At 64.5% G+C, this 19,389-nt stretch overlaps 1 protein-coding gene across 3 annotated transcripts; it reads right to left on the bottom strand.

Moving 5' to 3' along the window:
* Positions 1 to 2,559: 2,559 nt before the first annotated feature.
* On the bottom strand, positions 2,560 to 18,940 carry ZBTB7A (zinc finger and BTB domain containing 7A). Of its 3 annotated transcripts, none has more exons than XM_036234095.1 (3): positions 18,663 to 18,940; positions 8,024 to 9,294; positions 2,560 to 5,988 (listed from the first exon to the last, which is right to left on the bottom strand). In XM_036234095.1, the coding sequence occupies exons 2-3, from the start codon at positions 9,277 to 9,279 to the stop codon at positions 5,490 to 5,492; spliced, it is 1,755 nt and encodes a 584-aa protein (XP_036089988.1). In that variant the 5' UTR covers positions 9,280 to 9,294; positions 18,663 to 18,940; the 3' UTR covers positions 2,560 to 5,489. The 3 variants fall into 3 exon arrangements, with proteins under 3 accessions (XP_036089988.1, XP_015999808.2, XP_036089987.1); XM_016144322.2 differs by lacking the exon at positions 18,663 to 18,940 and adding an exon at positions 17,428 to 17,816; XM_036234094.1 differs by lacking the exon at positions 18,663 to 18,940 and having other exon boundaries at positions 8,024 to 17,380.
* Positions 18,941 to 19,389: the final 449 nt, after the last annotated feature.

Below are 19,389 nucleotides of genomic sequence, written 5' to 3'. Positions count from 1 at the left end.
ACGAACGACACCTCGATTAAAGAGCGAAGCCTGTCTCGCTCGCTGGAGGGGGTGCAGGAGCGTGGGCTGAGGGGCCGAGGGGGCTGCTTCCGTCGCTGTCCCGATGGGGGGGCCTCTGGCGTCCCTCGCGGGGGTCGGCCGTGGAAGTGCTGTCCCCCCACCGCCACCCAGCGAGAACCGGAGACCTGGATTCCCATCTACGACCGTGGACCAGCTGAATGCGGACAGGTGAGCAACCTCGTGCTGAGGGAGGACCCCCCGCCCCCAGATGTCACCCCAGATCCCTCCCCAAGCCCTCCACTTGGTGACATTTCCTGCCAAGGGGCAGTCCGGGCCCCAGATTCCCTGCGGCTTACCTCCCAGAGCCCGGCTGGTCCTCACAGGCCGTGACCATGGCCACCTGTGCCCCCTGGTGCCCGTCACCCACCCCCACCCGGGCCCTGCTGGCTCGAGTCTGACTGGAACAGGGAGGGGGGCTCTCCCCAGGGCCCCCGAAGCGGCCCTGTTTGGTCTCCCCAAACCAGAACCCCGCCTCAGTGAGTGAGCCCCAGCCCAACTTCCTCCCTGGAGATGGGCAAGCAGCCAGCCTGATCCTTGATCATGTCACTAGGGGCCTCTGGCAGACTTGGGGTTCCCTGGCAGAGGCCACCTTGCCCAGGGCCTCCAGGAACCTTGTAGTTACGGGTAATGGAGGAGCTGGCCAGGCCGGTTATCCCTGCCCGCCCCCACCATCCCCCTTCCTGGAGCCACCTGCCTGAGCCTGGGGGTGTCCCCTCCTCTGTAGGGGCCCAGGGACTGACAGCGAGTGACACCCACCCCATCCCGGAGCCCAGAGGCAGGGTCAGTGCCCTCCCCTGCCCCACTCCACCCCCCAGGCCTGGCAGGGAGCATCAGGCTGAGCTTGGGGTCCACTCCCTAGAACCCAGTTAGGGGGTCCCCAGTGGTGTGGACGAGGGGCCCAACGCATGGGGAAGGGCCACCCAAACCCTCCATCCCTGCTCCCCAATCTCCCCAACAAAACACAACATCAAAATCAGGCAGCGGTCGTAACAGGCTGCGTTTAGTGGTTTTTTTATGTACAAGAAAAATGATTTTTTTTTTGTCTGGTTTTTCATCATCTTTTCTCTTTTTGTTTTTATTACTTTTAAAGCTTCTCCCCCCACCCCCAAAAGTGCATTTTTATCAATTGATTTTTTTAATCTCCCACATTTTATAAAGACTCTCAAATACAGTCTATGGAATGTCTGTGCTCTGTGCCCCCAGAGGCGCCGCGCCCAACCCCCCATTTGCTAGGCCTGGCCCCCCCAAAGTCCAAGGCACCTCGTGTTGGGCCTGGGAGGGGTAGGGGGGAACCTGGGCATCAGGACCCCTGGCCACGCCCTCCAGGCAGCCCCGGCCATGGGCTGGGGGTCTCCCCCGCCCCATCTCCTGGCCCTGCTCCCCACCCCCCATGTAAATCTATGTATTTAGTGCGAGCTAGTCTCCACTCTGAGGTTATGACCCCTGGGCGCCCAAGCCCCCAGGCCCTGACCCGTCCTGTGCCAGCCAACACCCCATTCCAGGAAGGCTGCTTCCTCAGCTTAAATAACTTTTTAAAATAAAACTGCAAATATAAATATCTTTCTTTCTCAAAAAATAGGATTTTTGCTTTTTTTGTTGGTTTTTAATTTTTTTTCCTTTCACTCTGTCTCGCCTCCTACAATCCTGGCTGCCTGGACGGCCTCGGTCCTGGGGGAGCCCCGGCCCCCACCTCGGTCCCACCATGTGCAACGTGGCCACTCCCGTCACGGCCGATGGGTCTCAGTAGTGCAGACTCTCCAAAAGACCCTGGAGGGGACTGGGGGATGCTCCCCTCCCACCTGAGACCCCCCTCGAAAGGAAGCAGAGGAACAGCCCTGCATAAACAGGGTAACAGGACGAGACAGCCGCGTGGGGTCTCCTGGGCGGGCCGCCTCAGGGGGCAGACTTTGGTATGGCCCGCTGGAGCCCGGTGGGGCACAGGCCCACACCCGTGCCAGGCTGGGCCTGGTCCGGCACTTTACATTCACTGGTTTTCAATTTTTTTTTTTTTTAATTTTTTTGCCTTTTTTTTTTTTTTTTTCTCATAATCTCAAAAGGCGGGGTTGGGGTTGGGGTTGGGGGGCTAGGCAAGGAGCAGCAGCAAGGTGTCGATCTCGCTCCCTCAACCTGGGCAGGCTGGAGACTGCTCCAGGTCGGGGCTCCTGGCCCGCACCCCCCACCTCCCATCCTGCCAGGCCCAGCACCACGCCCCGGAGCCCCTGCCTGAAGCCCCCCGCCCGGACCTCACTCCTGCACACACGCGCACACACACATCCACCCAACTTCACCGAGAGGATGGAAATAACAATTTCGCTTTGTTTCTTTTTTTTTTTTTTGTACCAGGCAGTTAAAAAAAAAAAAAAAAAAACCCAAAAAAGAAAACACAAAAAAACCCCAAACAACCAAACAAAAAACTTTTTGCTGTGTCCTTTCCGACCAGTCAGCACGTTCCCCCTCAAATTTTTTTTGTTTGTTTCCTGAAACGCGAGAATTCAGCAGTATCTTTGGCAACACTTTATCACGACCTTAATTTAAAGAATAAAAATAAAATTGATCCACGTCTATATACAGTATGTGATTGCGCGAAGATGGGCCTGGCGGGCGGGCGGGGGTCCCAGCTCCGGGCCCATGCAGATGCTTCGGCCCCTGGGACAGCTGGCGGGCAGCAGAGGGGTTAAGGCGGAGTGGGTGGGCAGGGCTGGCGAAGCCGGGGGTCAGAGTTTAGTGCAATTCCCAAGGAGCTTTGTTAAAGTGTACTCTGGCGGGGCTCAGCCCTTGCCCCCGCCACAGTCCCGAGGCCTCGATCCCCCAAGCCTGGTCGCCCCCACTGGCCAGGACGACAGCTATCATTTTTCAGTTGGTTTTATTGCGAGGTGTGTGGGTGGGGGGAGAGGGAGCTTAGCGGGCGGGGTGGGGGTGGGGAGGCGGTGGTCTCTGGCCTGGGTGCTTGAGCTCTCTGCTTGGCCTCACATGTGGTCCTCTGAAAGAGCCTGCCCCGTGACTCTGGGGCATGAACCAGGCCACCTGGCCCTGGGCTCCCCTGCCACCCCCTCCAGAGGGGGGGTCCTGAGACATTTGGGGGGCTGACGGGCTTGCGGGCGCGGGGGTTGCCAGGAGGAGATGAAAACTATCCTGTAGAAAGAACGGTGAAAGTTGCCTTCTGAAAAAGCTTCCCTTTAAAAAAAGAAAATGAGAAAGATGAGAAGACGGGGTTTGTCACAGCACAGGGGGACCAGGAGACGGGCCAGCAGCAGCGGCACCCCCCTTGGGCTTCAGCGAGGAAGGGTCTCAGCTCAGCAGGGTGTCTATGTACAGGCCCCACATAGGCATTGCATATGCAGAGGGATTGGGGTGCGGGTGCCCGGGCTCTGGCACCCTGGCCTCCCCTGCCCTGGCCCCTGTCCGTGGCCTGTGGCTCGGTCGACACCGGGCCTTTGCGGAGCCAGAGGCTGGGGGAGGCCGGCGCCAGGCCCCAGGTGACAGTCAGTGCCTTTGAGTAAAAAGAGGGGTGCCTGGGGGGTGCAAGCCCTGGAGGTGGGGCCTCCTGTCACCCGCCTCCCCGGAGATGGCATAGCCACGATGGCAGCTCCTCAGTGGCCACAAGGAAGGGCAGCTACGTTGGGGGACCAGAAGCCCCGAAGTGGGCGGGGATGGGGGGACCGTGAGGATGGGGGGCGGGGGCAGGGCTGTACTGCTCTGGCTGATGGGAAGGCCAGCCCTCTCTCCAGCCCATCCCTGAGCCGGGCAGTCAGCAAGGAGGGTCCCCGCGGACATGGGTGGCCACTGTATGGCTAGCAGGGATGAGACATTTCTCAACCAAAAAAGGGACAGAACGGGAGTCGGGGACACGGCAGAAACACAAAAATCCCACAGCCCCGCCTGCCGGGCAAGCCTGGCGGCGAAGCAGCCGCCCTCCGAAGCCCCCGGCCTCGCCCTCGGCCTCGGCCTTCCTGACCCACTTCTCACCTCCGGGAACAGAAGTGGATTCTACGTCTGGTGGTGGGTTTTTTTTTTTATTATTTTGTACAAAAATAAATCGACTTTTAGGAATTTCTTTTTGCTCTCTCTCTCTCTCGCTCTCTCGCTCGCTCTCGCTCTCTTATTTTTTTTTGTCTTTTCGACTTTTCATAGAAGTTGGTTGCAACTTGTAAACATGTTTTTAAATTAAGATAAAGTGTAGTACCCGTTCTGTTACAAAGTGCCGAGACTTCTACTTGCGGTTGGTGATCTTTCTTTCCTTCCCTCTCGTTTTGTGAAATCTTGTTTTTATTGCTTTTGTGACGCTGGAACTTCTGGATTCTTCTCTCCCCCTCGTCCCTGCCACCGTGAGACCCTGGGTTCCCTCTGCCCTCGGCTGTTTCTCCCCACACTGTTCCTGCTCCTCTGAGGAAAAGTACATTTTTTATATATATATATATATATATATCTCTATATATAAATTTTGTTTTTCAGGAGGAAAAGAGGGAAAAACAATCTAAAAAGTGCTTTTAAAAATTGGGAGCGGGCTAAGGGAAGGGGGCGAAGACAACTTTAAATCTCCAAACGTCTCACGGGGGTCTGGGTGGCCGGGGTCCAGGGACACAGCCTGGGGCAGCGGGAGTGCTGAGCGGTGGCCCGCGGGGGTAAGTGCCGTGAGGGAAGGCAGCGGGAGCCCCTGGGAGCCACCCTGGCGCCCCCTCTTACCCTCGTCTTCCCCCACTCCCCACACCTGTAAATAAATAGACTTGCGTTACAGTGGCCAGGAGACACAGGGGTACCACAGGCAGGGACGGGGGCAAAGGCGGCCATTGGGGAGATCGAGGGGGGAGACCCCCACTTAATAAGTGCCCTGAGGAAGGAGGGTGGGGGTGGGGATGGGGACCATTTTAATGTCCACTCAGAGTGGACAGAAATCATTTAAGGTCTTGTCTGAAAGACTCATAGAAACCAGCGAGGGGAGGAAAACTAAAGCCCACCCTAGCCCTGGGCCCCCCTCGGCCCCCCGACCCCCACCCAAGGCCCAGGGTCCTGACCAGGCCTTGGATGGGGCCCCAGATCCCAAGCCGGGGGAGCCCCAGTGGGCTCAGAATCCTTGTGTCCCACAAAAACCCCAACCCGAGCCCCGAAACCCATCGACAGGGTGGGGGAGGAGGAGCTGGGGGTGGGGGGAGGCAAGGGTCCCCGTGGAGGGAGAGAACGTCATGAAAGAGAAACATCTGAGAAAGCACTATCCTAGATTCTGTGACGCTTCATATATATATATATATATATGTGTATATATATATATATATATCTGTATATATATATATCGATATAGATATCTGTATATAGATTTTCTTTTTTTGTGTTTTTTTGGGGGTGGTGGGTGATTCTCTCTCGCTCGCTCTTTCTCTCTCTCTCTCTCTCTCTCTCTCTCTCTCTCTCGGGTTTCTGCTTTTCCTTTTTGGTTTTCAGGCGAGTCCGGCCGCAAAGCTGCCGTCGGAGGGGGCCCCGGCGGCCGCACCGCCACCCCCTCCGCCAGCACCGGCTGCATCCGACCTGCCCAGGCCGTCGGGGCTGGCTTCCTCCTCGTCCTCGTCCTCGTCCTTAAAGTGCTTCTCCTGGCCGTTGCGCCGGGCCTCGGGGGAGCCGGGCGGGGCGGGGGCGCAGGGCGGCGCGGCGGCCCCGGGGCCGGGCTCGGGCCCGCCCAGCGCCCCGCCGCGGACGCGGGGCTTGCGGCCGCGGCGCGAGGGCACGCCGTTGCAGCCGTCCTTCTTGAGGTGTCTGTGCAGGTGGTCGGAGCGCACGAAGGTCTTGCAGCAGCTGTCGCACTGGTAGGGCCGCAGGCCGGTGTGCACGCGCATGTGGTTCTTCAGGTCGTAGTTGTGGGCGAAGGCCGCCCCGCACTGCTGGCACAGGTACGGCTTCTCACCTGTGTGCTTCCTCATGTGCACCTTGAGCTTGTCCTGCCTGCGGACGGGGCGAGGGTCAGCGGGCGCCGGGCCAGGCCCCTTCCTGGGCCAACCCCCCTGACGCCCGCTGGCCTTGAGCTTGAGACCGCGACCCCTTCTGGACGGCAGGCTGTGGCCTGGCACAGTCCTGGGCGAAAAGGGAAAAGGGGGTGCACCGAGGGCCCCCGGAGGCCTGAAGAGGGCCTTGGACCCTGCCTGCTACGTGGCCTTGGGCAATGACCGAGCCTCTCTGAATCCCTTTCCTACCCACAGAAGGCGGCTGTGATGGGCGCCCCGCCTGGGGCTCTGCCAGGCCTCCCCGCGGCGCTGCCAGATGCCCGCACGGCTGGGTCCCGGGGGGACAGTGGGGACGCAGACTGCGCTAGCACTGCACAGACTCCCCAGGCTGAGGCGCAGGCTCGGAGCTGCACAGCGGGCCGGGGGCTGCGCCGAGGCTGGGCGGAGGGGAGGCAGCGCCAGTTTCAACACCCGAGCCTGGGCCCGGTAATTATAGCCCCGGCTACCACAGGCCCCACTTACTCAACTCTCTAGTGTGACTCAGAGAGGCCCCTGGCCTCCCAGACCTGGAGGGAGGGGTGGGGGTTGGGCCCCTGGTTGGGGACAGAGAGGAGCCAGGTGGGCGTGTGGGAGAGAAGAGGCCTGGCCTGGTGCCCCTCTCTGTGCCTCAGTTTACCTGACTGGGAAATGGGATTGGCCCCGGGCTTGGGATGGGGTGGCCGAGAGTACTCTAGGTCAGAAGGAAACCGAGCCTCTGGCCTGTGGTCGGAGTCACAGGTCATCCTGGTCCCCTGTCCAGACCCTGGCTTGCTGGGTCCTCACCAAGCTGCTCCTCCGGGGGCCAGAGACCCACGAAGGCGGGGCCCACAGCCATGTCCACACTCCCACCTGGAGGGTTAGGGAGCCTCCAAGACTACCACATTCTCACCACAGGTGGAAGCAGGTCATCGGCTAGACTGCCCGCCTCCCGGGCAGCACCCTTTGCCCCCTGCCTGGCACTCCCAGACCCTAGAGTCCAGGCCACACCCTCCTCTCTGGCCAGCTGGGGAAGGGGCCAGGGGTCAGCCCCCAGGTCCTGCCCCAGTGGGGCAGGGCTAGTAGGAAGCTGGGACAATGCCTTCTTTCTTCAGCCTGGGTGGGCGTGTCTGGGGGAACCCCAGGGCGGGTATGGGTAGAGGTGGAGCTGAGTCACCCGGCCTGGCCGGGCCCCTGCACGCCAGCCCCCTGCGCCCACAGGGCTGGCCCACAAGGCCCAGCCAGCCACCTCTGGACTCTTCAAGACCAAATCCCAAATCCCCCCCAGCCTGGCCGCAAACTCCTGTCCCGGGACCAAGCCCAGCGGCTCCGGTGCCAACTTTGCTCCACTGGCCACAGCGAGCCTCCAGCGGCACTGGCCTCCGGGCCTTTGCACGGGCTGCTCCCGCGCCCTTCCCTGTCCCCACACTCCCTCCCTCACCTCCTCAGGTCTCAGCTGTCTGTCTAACGCCTGTCCACAGCCACCCACCCGCCCCCGCGCCCCCCACCTCGCTCTCTGCCCCTTTCCTCGGCGGCGCCGTTCCACCAACTAGGCCATCGATTCTGTGGTTTTCGCGTGCACAAGCTCCGTTGCCCCCACGGGGACTGTGGCCTCCCTCTCCTACTTCTGCATCCCCGGCACCCGGCAGAATGGAGCAAGTTCCCTGGGCTCCTGGGAGACAACGTGACTCAACGGCCAGGGCCCCCCGCTCCCTACAGGGCTCTTGGCCTCTCCCAGGGCACAAACTCGCCTCCGGTCTAGAGGAGAACCACTCGCGAGAACACGAGCCGCGCGGCCCGGCACCGTCCCCCGGCCGCCGGGGGCGGAGCCCTCTGGTTCAGTGCCCGTGCTCCCCGCCCCCGCAGGCGCTCTCAGGGGGCACAGGGGGCACCCCCGAAGAGCGTGTGCTGGCGCGCGCGCATGGGCGCAGCGGGGGCGCGCACAGGAGCGGGCACCGCGAAGCCGCGTGTGCTGGCGCGCGCGGGGAGCACGCTGCGCGTGCGCAGGTGGGCGCGCTCACCTGGTGAAGCGGACCTTGCAGATGCTGCACTCGTAGGGCTTCTCGCCGGTGTGCGTCCGGATGTGGCGCGGCAGCTTGCCCGCGCCCTGGATCACCTTCTCGCAGATGGGGCACTTCTGGAAGGCCTTGGCCCGGATCTTCTTCTCCACCTTCTGCGACCAGGCGGGGTACACGTCGCCGTCGTGGGCGCCGCTGAAGTACTTCAGGTAGTAGTCCATGACGCCCTTGTCGTCCGCCCGCGACTCGTCGTCACTGTCGCCCGCTGCCGCCCCCGCCCGGCCCACCGACGACATCATCTGCTGCAGCAGAGTGCTGGCCGCCAGCCCATCCGCGTCGGTCCCGTCCCCGTCCTCGCCGTCCGCCGTGCCGGACAGGAAGCCCGGGGAGTCTCCTGGCTCTGGGGCCGCCTCCGACAGTGAGGCCACCTCCTCCTCCCCGCCCCGGCCATAGTGGCCGTTCTGCGTGGCAGCAGCTGGCGGGGCCACGGGGGGCGGGAAGAGGCCCCCGGCAGCGGCGTCCTCGTCTCGCTCCGGCCACAGGCCCGGGTTGCTGTCGCCCTCGTCCCCGTCCCCGGCTGCGGGCCGCTCCGCCGGAGGGCCCGGCCCGTAGAAGTCCAGGCCGTTGCAGTCGCCGGCGGCCACGGCGGCCACGGCTGCGGCCACGGCTTCCTTGGTGGCGTCCAGGTCGTCGTCGGATCCTCCGAAGGCGGACCACGGGAAGCTGGCGGCGGCGGCGGGGGGCAGGCTGTTCATGGGGTTGCTCTGGAAGAACTCGAGGTACTCCTTGGCGCGGAGGAGGTTTCGCTGATCAATTTGATCTACGAGGTCCAGCTGCCCGGCGTCGGCGCCCGCGTCGGCCGCCAGGATCTGCCGGTCCAGGAGGTCAGCGCAGACGTGGCTCACGGCGGGGATCTCCAGCAGGCGGGCGGCGCTGAGGATGTCGCCCACGTTGGCCGTGCTGACGGTGAGCGTGGCTGTGTAGGCGAAGTCCATGAGGGCCGTGAGCGCCTCGGCGCTGACGAAGTCGATCTCGTACACGTTCTGCTGGTCCACCACGGCGCCCGACGTGAACAGCTTCTTGAAGTACTGGCTGCAGGCCGCCAGCACCGAGCGGTGCGTGGGGAACTCGCGGCCCTCCACGAGGATCACCACGTCGCACAGCAGGCCCTGCGTCCGCTGCTCGTTCAGCCCGCTCAGGATGTCACTGCTGTGGTCGGGGAACGGGATCCCGATGGGGCCGTCCACGCCGCCAGCCATCTTCTGCGCCGAGACCTGCAGTGCGGGGCGGAGGGGTGGCTGTGAGGATGGGGCGAGGCTCGAGACCCTTGACACTGGTGCCCGGCCCTGCCTCCCAGTCTCAGTTTCGCACCGTGCTCCGGGACAGTCCGTTCTGCATTAGATCGCAGAACATCAGGTTACCCCGGCAAAACCCACTCCTCGGGCTTGTGGGGCGAAGACTGGCACCTGCCCCTCCACCAAAGGGCCCCCAGGAGCACCGTCCATGGGACACACAGTAGGTGCTCAGTGTTGCCGATACGAGTTGCTTCCTACTGAGTCTGAGCGCGGGCTTCTGCTAACACCCAAGTCACGGCAGTGACACTCACAGGCCGCCTACTGTGCGCTTTCATGCCCAAATCCCTGGCAGACCCGTGGGTAGCACCGTCTCCACCAAAGAGGTGAGAAGACAGGGCTCAGGGACGGGGCACAGTCCGAGGCCCCACAGCAGTGCCCCAGTTCAAACCTGGGGCGTCTGACCCAAGAGCCAACTTTCAGCTGGCCCACCCGTCCACCCCCCCACCGACCCTCACTCCTGCCTTTCGGTGAGGCGGGGGCCTTGGTCTCGGAAGCTCTGAGTCAGCAGGAAGGGGTGAGGCTGAGACCCAGGGACTGGGCCAGGGTCACTGGGGCCATGGGCGTGCCCTGGTGGAGTGGGGTGTGACTCTGCAGGACAAACCCCTTCTTGCCTCATGGAGTCCCCAGGACTCAGCTCAGCCCTAGAAGTGAGTAATGGGGGAAACCAGGCCACTGCCGCGAAGGAGGAACGAAGGCTGGGGCCCCGTTGGCCTCCTGCCTGCCCAGGCGCTCCCCACCTTTCCCCTGTCTGCACTGTGTGGCTGGGACAAGGCCCTGTCACTTTCCAGGCCTCAATGTCCCCATCTGTCAAATGGGCAGAGGCCTTCGGAAAAGCTAGGGCCGTTGAGGGGACTCTGTCCCACCCCCTCCGCACCCCGCCTTTTTTCCGCCTTCCCCTGGGCTATGACTCATCCACCCACTCGGGCTCTTGTGCAACCCTCTGGCTCCTGTCCCCACCCCTCCACCCTCTCCGGGGAGCCCCCGGCTGCCCCGAGCCACCCAACACAACCCACATTCCTCTAGGCCTGGCCAGTCAGCTCTTGGGGCAGAGGCCCTGGCCAGCAGGGAGAGGGCCAAGCTGGGCCTTTCTCAGCCTCCTAAGGACCCTGGGACCCCCAGCTCCCCAGGCAAGTGGCCCAGCCCAGCTCTAACCCGAATCCCTCCTTTTGTGGCGAGTGGGATACAGGCCGCCAGCCCAGCACGGTGCCCAGGGTTGGTCCGCTCAAACCCAAGTCCAGGATGGGTCTGTCCTGACCCAGGGCTGCACTGGGACCAGGGTCCAGGCCTCCAGACGGACAGAGGCCTCCGTGCCGTGCTCAGGCAGGCACTACACTTCCCAGGACGCCTCTGGCCACGTCCCGCCCTCTCTCCCCACCGGGCGGGTGCACCAGCTGCTCGGCTCCCCCTGTTCCGCCAGCCTGCAGTGGTGGTGGGGAGGAGGCTCAGATGTGGCTGCTAGGAGCGCGAGGGGGGAGGGCGACCCCATCCCAGCCTCAGGCACGGAAGCCTCGGAGGAGCCCCCCGTGGCGGCTCCCACCGCCATCTGCCGTCTGGCCCTGGGCCCTAGGGAGCGAGTGGGCAGATGGGGCCCCAGATCAGAACCGCCTCGGCGGCTCGCCTTCTCCCGCATCCAGGCCACCAACGCCCCAAGATGGCCACCCTGGCCCTGCTTGCCGTTGTCCCCCAGGTGCCCTGGGGACCCCCTCACACCTCGAGGTGTCTTCAGGGGCCTCTAGGTCAGGACCTGAAATAGGCCAGGTGCCTTACCCCTTCCACGGCCACTCTACCCCACACCTTCCTGTAGAAGCCACTGGGCCTTGACCCTGGCCCGAGGCGCTGGTCCCCGCCGGCTGGGTGGCCCTTGGGTGAACACAGCCACATGCAAAGGGCCTGAGGGTCCATGTCTCTGTCTTCTCCCCACCGGGGGTCTCTATTCCCCCCCCCCCGTAGTCATCAGACACCCTCCCCTCAAAGGGCAGGGCCTGGGCGGTGCCAGCCAAGCTAAGCCTCCATGAGGAGAGCATAACATCCCTTCTTACACATGAAAAAACCAAGGCCCAAAGACTCATAGAATCCTGGCCATGGGTGCCCAGCAAGGCTGATCCACAGGGCCCAGAGCCCAGGAACTGATGGAGGTAAGAGGCTGGCCCCCCCATTCTCCCGCCCACCAAGCCGGCACCTCTTCCCTCTCCCTGGAAACTAAACTGGCTCTGCAGACACCTGACCCACACCCTCTCTCCAGGAGCACATGCCACCTGCCTGCCACGCCCCAGGCCACTACCCAGCCTGGGCCTCTCAGGCCCTCCCTCCAAGAAAGAGGTGGAAGACCCTGCAATTGGGGGAGGAAGGACAGCTGAGCCCTCAGTGACACACCCACTGTGCGCCTCATGGCTCCCTTTGACTGCAGAGGCCTGCCTGGCACCTGACACCTGGTGGGTGCCCCCGCGCACGGCGGTTTCCCCAGCAATGACCCAACACACGTCTCCGGTCCAGGAAGCCCCACCCCCACGCCCGCCAGGGCCAGGGTCCCAGGCGCAGGCCCACACCCACCGGCCATCTTTCATCACAGCTCCACCCCCATGCTCGGGGGATGGGGGCCTTGCTGCTGACTTGGCGGCAGAGGGCAGGCCTCAGCAGGCTCCTCCTGGGCTGGAGGTGGGGTGCCCTCCTCCCTCTGGGCCGCTCCCAGGCCCCTACAATGGGCCCTCCCTGGGGTGGCACACAGTAGGGGTGCAGCACTCAACTGTATGAACCAAAGATCAAACAGCTACAGGCTGGAGAGAGCCTGCACCCACCCCTGCCTACTGGGCTGGCGGGCACACCCAGGCCCAGGACCGGGAATGGTGCTGGGCCCACCTCACACCTAACTAGGATCACTTGCTGCAGCTTCTTTCCAAGGCAGCAGCTCCCAGACCAGCTTTCAGCCCCCTCGGGGGTCTCATCTGTGCCCTGAAACTTTCTGGAACTAATCAGGCACTTTGATTTCATCCTATCCCTGTAGAACCCTGGGCTCTACAGATGAGAAGAGGCTCGGGGAGGTGACCAGACCAGGACACGGACACACAGCAGAGCAGCGCCAGGTGGGGGATTCAGCCTCTCTGACCTGGGCCGGCCTAAGCTGCTGCCACTCAAACACTGAGACACCAGGGTGGGATCAGCGGGTGTCACTCAGGGAGGACAGCAAGTCTGTGGGAAGGGTGTCCCGGGCGTGAGGAACAGCGGAGGCAAAGGCCGTGGGGTGGGTGCTTGGCAGAGGGACCGGTGAGGAAGGAGCCGGGTCAGCAGGAGGCTCCCGGGTCGGGCCAGCCTCGCCCACCCTCACGCCTCGGCAGGGAGAGGGGCAGCCAGCTGGGGGGGCGGGGGCGGCGATCGCCACCCAGCACCCTCCTGGAGGAGTGCTGGAAGGGCAGCTTCGTGAGGGGTCTGGGCCCCCCGCGCCCCCCACCCCCACCCCCGCCCCCGAGAATACAAAAGGAAACCAAAGAAGGGACATTTAACACTACGTGCCACACGCAGCGGCCCGGCTCCCCACTCCTCAGCTGGGTGACCTCGCACAGGAGGCCGCAGCTTCTCTGAGCCTCCATTTCCCCAGGGGTCGTGACTGTGGCAGGGGGGCTGGGGCAGCTCTGGGTCCAGAGTACCACTCTTATTCATTCTGCACATCCTGCTTGGGGACCTACTGTGTGCCGGCGCCAGTCCCCGAAGGCCCAGTGAGGCTGTTCACATCCCACCCCTGCAATCCTCTATGAACAAGGGGCTTTTTGAACTTTGCTTCTAAATGTTATTTCAGCCCCCTCCCCACCTACCACATGCCAAAAAAATGGGTCGGTGTGTACAGGCAGGAAGCCAGGGGAGTGAAACCAGGCCCAGAGAGGGCGGGCGGCCGGTCTAAGTTCACACAGCAAGTCTGGTGCCCAGGTATAGCTGCCAGGCCCATGCCCGGTCGCCCCCGCCCCCTGCCGGGCAGGCAGCTTGTGTTGCAAGGTTGGTCCTGACGGGTTACCCCGCCCTGACCTGGTGCCAATCTCTGCCTGGCCCGGTCCCTAGCTAGGGGTTTAATGGGACAGGAATTTGGCGTTCCGATGGGGCGGGGGGGCAGGCACCAAAGGTCCAGGGTGGCTGCTGGCTCTCTGCTGCCAGCCCGCCCCCTGCCCGCCTGCCTCACAGGCCTCCCTCTGGCCAGACACCAGCAAACAGGCCCTCGGCCATTTTATGTGTCCATTTATTGCCCTAAATGGGGAGGGGCTTCCTGCCCGGGCCTTAAAGGGCCAGAGGCAGGAAGGCTGCAGGCCCAGTGGGAAGTATGTGTGGGAGGTGTGGGGGTAGGGGGATGAGGTAGTCACAAGGATCCCATCTGACCCCCCAACTCACTGGTGGGGCACAGGCCCACCCTGATCCCACATCCTGAGTGCTGTCGTGGGCAGAGAAGTACACCACCAACACCAAGACCGGGTTCCAAGAGGAAGGCCCAGGACGACAGGGCCCGCTACAGCGAGGTGAAGGAGTGAGCTTCCCGTCAGCAGGGGAAGCAAAGCCAGGCTTCAAAGAATCCCATCACTGTCTAGCCCGCCCTCACTCAGGCTGCACCTGCTCACCCAAGACGCCCAGGAGAGCCCTGTGACCTCCAGGAGCCCTGCCCCTCTCTGCCTCCAGGCCTCCCCCTCCCTCCCCTGAGGCCTGTCACCTGGAGGCACCTGCGCAGGCACAACCCCCACCCCCACCTTCAGCCTGAGCAAGTGGAGGGCCGAGCCTGGGAGCCCCCCAGACAAAGGGACGCTTGGCCTGTTGGGCCCCTGAGCCCTGTGCCCACAAATCCAGCCAGTTCCCTCCCATTGAACACATCCTGACGGGAGGTGGGACCCGGCCTTGTTTTCCAGTTAAACCAGAAAGGCGTGGGTGGGGACACTTCCACCAAGTGGCTGTCCGCAGCCCGCTGGGGGGACAGATGGACGGGCTGGTGCTTTGGCCTCGCGCCTCGGGAGTGCCAGGTTCTCCACGGGGCACCTTCTGGGCTGCGGCGCCCCAAGGGCAGCGGCTGCCCAACAGGGGCTGGGGGAAGGGGAGGCCAGGCCGTGATCATCTCGACACCCATGGCATGGCTCCGGGACGCAGGGCACGTCACCGCCGTCCCACTTCGCAGGTCAGGGGACTGAGGCTCAGGGAGAGAAAGCGACTGGCCAGGTTCACACCACAGAGCTGGATCCGAACACCGGCCACCTGGCTCCATCCCACCCAACGGGTCCTCGCCCCACACATACTGCCCCCAGGTCCCAGCAGGTGACTAAAGCCCCCACCCTGGGGGCTGAGGATGGCTTATTCTCACACCCCCTCGGAGCTGCCTAAAGACGGCCCAGAAAAAAAGAGAGGCTTGCCAGAGGTCACACAGCACGCCCAGGGCAGGGCTGGAGGCCAGCGGACACCTGTGAGCCTAGGGCAGGGGCTCGACCCTGGGTCATCAGCACTGGCATGCAGGAGGGGCTCCCCCAGGCCCTGACATGACACAGCAGTGCTCAACAAACATTCCTGGGGCATCACTGAGTAAATCCTCGCGATGACACTCAGGCTGAAGGTAATCTGCTCACTGTACTGATGGGAAAACTGAGGTTGGCAGAGGGGAGGTGACATCCCTCGGTGGACCTCGGGGCCAGGCTGGGATTGGACCACACTGGCCCCCGCCCAAGCCTGTTCCTCTGGTCCCCACTGCCCAGGGCTGTTGCAGGGCGGTTTACAGTCTCTCAGGTACCTGGAGCACAAGGTGACAGGTGAGGGGTGCCAAGTGTCTCAGGCATCCAGCTGGTGCAAACTCCCTTAGGATCCCTATCGAGCCGAGATGACCCACGTGCCGCCTCCACCAGGGAGGGAGAGAACACAGGTAGATCTGCAGGCAGCACCTGGGGGGACCCTACAACTCCGTTTTATGAGCCGAGAGGCCAAGGGGCACATCCAAGGTCAAAGAGCCAGTGCTCCAGCCCCGGGAACCCCAGCGACACCCTCCTCGGCAGGTTCCGCTTCGGAGGGGCTGGCCTTGAGTCTCGGCTCTTGGGAGGTGACCTCCTAAGGTGTAACAAGTTATAAAAACCCAGAGCCCTGCCCGTCTCCAGGGACAAGGTGCCCAGGTGCAAGGCTGGAGCTCCGAGGGAGTCTTAAAGGTGCCTGCCAAGGAACACTGGGAGGCAGGAGGACCAAGGCTCATGCTGTGTGACCTTGAGCCCCCCAGGCCTTCTCTGAGCCTCACCATCCACTTCGGACAAAGAGTTTAATAAGCTAGGGTGGGGGGAGGCTCCATTTGGATGACAGGTACCTGCTGTCAACCTCGCTGCCTGCTGGTAAAAAGGTAGGCAGGCACCCCTCAGCTGTGACACAGGGGGACTTTGGACAAGTCCTGAGCCAGAAGGCAGACCACAGGGGTCAGACCCAGCTTTGGCTGGGTGACCTTGGGCTGCTCTCTGCTTCCCTCTAGGCCTTAGTCTGTCCAACACAACCCCCCCAAGTCCCCACATTCATGTTTGGACTCCCCTCTGGGCCTCGGTTTTCTCATGTCGATAGGGACAGCCACCAGCCAGACCCAGCTGTGGGTCACAGGGCCCCAAGGAAAAGAAAGGAAGTAAAAAACAGGACTTGCTACTGCCCTGGAACCTCCCCCAACTGGTGAAGGCTGAGCTCTGCTGGGCCTCAGTCTCCCTCACAGAGAAAGGGGCGCACCGGCTCCCTGCAGCCACCGGCAGCTTCTGCAGGGGCCTCAGCTGAGAGCTGTATGGCTCCTGGCCCCACCACAGTGCTGACTGGCCGCCCCACAGCCAATCAGAATTGAATAATAAATACCCCCCTAAAGTGACCCACGAATTAAAATTTCAGTGTCCCCGATGGCTCCTCTTTCTTCATTAGGCATGCGGATCCCAGGGCTTCGCTCTTCCAGCCACTGGCTCCTGCCCCCCCTTCTCCCCCAGGCTCCCGTCTCCACAGCAATGGCTGGCTGGCTGGCGGTAAACAGAGCCCCGAGCCCAGACGACAAGTGCCAGGCCCCACGAGCTTTAGGGGCCCCACCAGGGGTGGTCCTCCAGGGAGAATATACCCTGCCTGGAGCCCTTGGGCCAGGCAGCAGTAGGGCCCAGGCTAGATTCCCAGGACCTCTCCCAAGATCAGCCCTGCCAATAGGAAGTGATCTGCTGGTTCTGGGGAGAGCCCCCCCAGTATGGGAGCGGCACAGTCAGGGTTACGCCCTGGCCGTGTTGGGGGTGGGGGGTGGACATGGAATCCCAGACGCCCTCTCTGGCCAGCCCTGCTCCTAGAAGCAGCTGGCTGGTGAGGAGGAGGTGAACCAGGCCTGCCACCCATGGGTGAGCCAGGTGGGCACACCCGGGGAAGGGGCACCAATACCTCTCTCACTTCCGCCGCCTGGCTAGGGGTAGAGAGGAGTTGCCTGCCTCCCTTTCACGACTCTGCCAACTACTGGCCGCGTTCCCCAACCAATTAGTGGGCGCCCACTGGGTGCCGGGGCCTGGCTGGACACCAGTCTCTTGCTGCGGTTCACTGAGCTCCCCAGCCGGCCGGCCGGCCAGCCAGCGCCGGCAGCGCTTCCCAGAACCTGCAGAGGCCTAAGTCCGGGGTTGCACCAGCATTCTGCTCAGGCCCCTGCCTGGTTCCCAGGCCCCGCGCTGAGGGAGGAGGCCGGTTCCAGATCAGGGAAGGAGGTAGAGCGAGGGAGGAAGCCGGATCCCACCAGCTCACCCCCTCCTCTGCCCGGGCTCAGGGTTCGCACGTGGTGGTGGCGTCAAGGGGAAGGAGGGGGGTCCGGGCTAGAGGAGACGGGGTCACGCGCTTTGGGGGCGCGGGCGGGGGAGAGCGGTGCTCTCTGCCCCCTCTCCGAGGGCCGGGTCTGGGGCCCGGCGGGCCGCGCGGGCAGGGCAAGGGGCCAGGCCAGTCCCCCCACCCAGGGCTGAGTCAGGCCCGGGCGGGGGCAGGAAGCGGCCCCCTCCCCCGCGCCAGCCGCAGCGCAAAGCCCGGACCCGGCCCGCGGGCCCCCACCGCACCGCCAGCGCGGGGGGCTCCTACCTCCTTCTCGGGGCAGCGGCGAGGGGGCCCGGCCCCGGAGGCGGCGGTGGCTGCGGCTGGGCTGGCTCCCTCCGAGGGGCCGGGAGGCGGCAGTGAGCCGGGCCCCGCGCCACCCCCCGCCGCCGGCGGCCAATCCCCACCCGGGCTGGGGGGAGGGCGATGCAAATTACCCCGGATCTGGGTCCGCCCGCCCGCCTCCCCCACGCCCGGGCCCGGCCTGCACTAGGCCGCGCATCCCCGGGTTCGCCTGCGCCGCGCGGCCGCCCTGGCCGCCGCCCTCCGCCGGAAGCACCCGGTGGGTGACCCCCCACGGGGCAGGGGGCCGAGGAAAAGGGGACTGGGGTCGGTTACACAACTAGGCGGGGAGGGGCACCGGGGCGGGGAGGGGGCCGGCCCGCGGGCCGAGCAGCCGGAAGCCGGGGACCGCCACCGGCCCCCGGCGAAGAGAGCCTGGCTTCAGGCCCAGCCCCCGGGCCGCCTGGACCCGCCCCCGCGCCTCGCCGCGCGAACAGCACGCGCCCATTGGCTCCCCGGCCCGCCGCTCACCGCCCCTCCTCCGCACCGCCCCTACCCGCCGGCAGCAGCAGGCCGCGGGCGCGGGGCACCCTGGGACTTGTAGTCCGAGCCGACTGCCGCGTGCCAGCCGCAAGCGGCGAGAGAACTACGACACCCAGCGGCCGCCGCGGCCGCCCACCCGGACACCCCACCCCTTCCCCCTCCTTTGCAAAGCCCCCCTCCCTGTTTTTTCAGCCCCCTCCCCCCCATCCCCCATGGAGCTCAATCCTGGCCAACTCCAACGTATACACGCAGCACCGAATAGGCCCCCGGGGGGCGAGAGCGCCCCCAGTACCCAGCTGCAAACTTAGCACGCGACGCGCCCCCCTAGCTCCCCACGCCGGCTCCCCCCACCCTCAATACAGCCCCGCTTCCCCTCCCCCGCTCCCCGCGCGCCTGGGAGCCCCGAAAAGCCATGCACCCGAGGGGAAGGGGCTGGCTCACAAGCCTATGTACTTCGCCCCCAATCCCCCTTCCCAAGCGGCGCCCCCTACCCGCGCTTGAGATTTCAGGGAGCCTCCAGCCTCCCGGCAGCTGCCAACCACCCCCTCCTCTGAAACTTGCGGAACGGCCCGGCTCCCCAGATTTCTCCTTCCCGAGAGGGCAGGGGTGGGCGCAGCGCCCCCGGCCAGTCCCCGCCCCGCACCCTGTACTGGGGGCCGCGCTGTGTGCTGACTTACCTTGCGGGGCCGGGCCAGGGCCGGGCCGGTCCGTGGCGCGCGGGGCCGGGGCCCGGAGTTAGGACTGGGCTCCTCGGCTGCTCGCCTCCGGGGTCCGCGTCTCGCTTTCCCCCTCGCTCGCTCTACCCTCGTCGCTCCCTCGCTCCGGCGGCGGCGGCGGCGTCACTGCCCCTACAGTAACTGTACAGTACAGCCAAAGCCCCGTATGATGCTCGCGACTCCCTTCCTGGTTTCTCCGAGGGCAAGAGGGGTCCTCCCTTGTCTTAAAGGTGCCGCAGCAGCCGCCCCCCCCACGCCCAGCCCGCCCCCCCCCACCCCGGCCTCGGAGGCCAGAACAGGCTCGGCAGGTCCCCTCTTGCCACGTCTCTGCCCTCCCGTGGGGCTTCGCCCGCTGCGCCGGGGAGACCGGGCTGTTATTAGGTTTTGTCAAGTTGGGGGGGGGGGTCCAGCCCGCCCTCGGCGCGCCCCCCCTCTTCTGACCTCTCCGCCCCGCTGCGCGGCGCGGTGCCAGCTTGCCAGCTTATCTGGCCCCAGAGCTCCCCGGGGCGCGGGGGGAGCGGGCCCCCCGGGGTGGAGGGGGGTGGGGGCCTCCAGATAAACAGGCCCCCAGCCTCTGCGCAGGGGCGGGTGCGGGGGGGCGCGGGCTTTGCCCCCGACGCCTGGGGCGTGGCAGGATGGCAGCGGGGGCGGGGAGGGCTGTGCGCACTGCGAGGACCGACGCGGGCGT

This window comes from Rousettus aegyptiacus, unplaced genomic scaffold (genome assembly GCF_014176215.1).
Source record: "Rousettus aegyptiacus isolate mRouAeg1 unplaced genomic scaffold, mRouAeg1.p scaffold_m13_p_16, whole genome shotgun sequence".
NCBI classification, from domain to species: Eukaryota; Metazoa; Chordata; class Mammalia; order Chiroptera; family Pteropodidae; genus Rousettus; species Rousettus aegyptiacus.
Note: the sequence above shows the minus strand (reverse complement) of the source record. Positions and strands in the feature narration are given on the sequence as shown.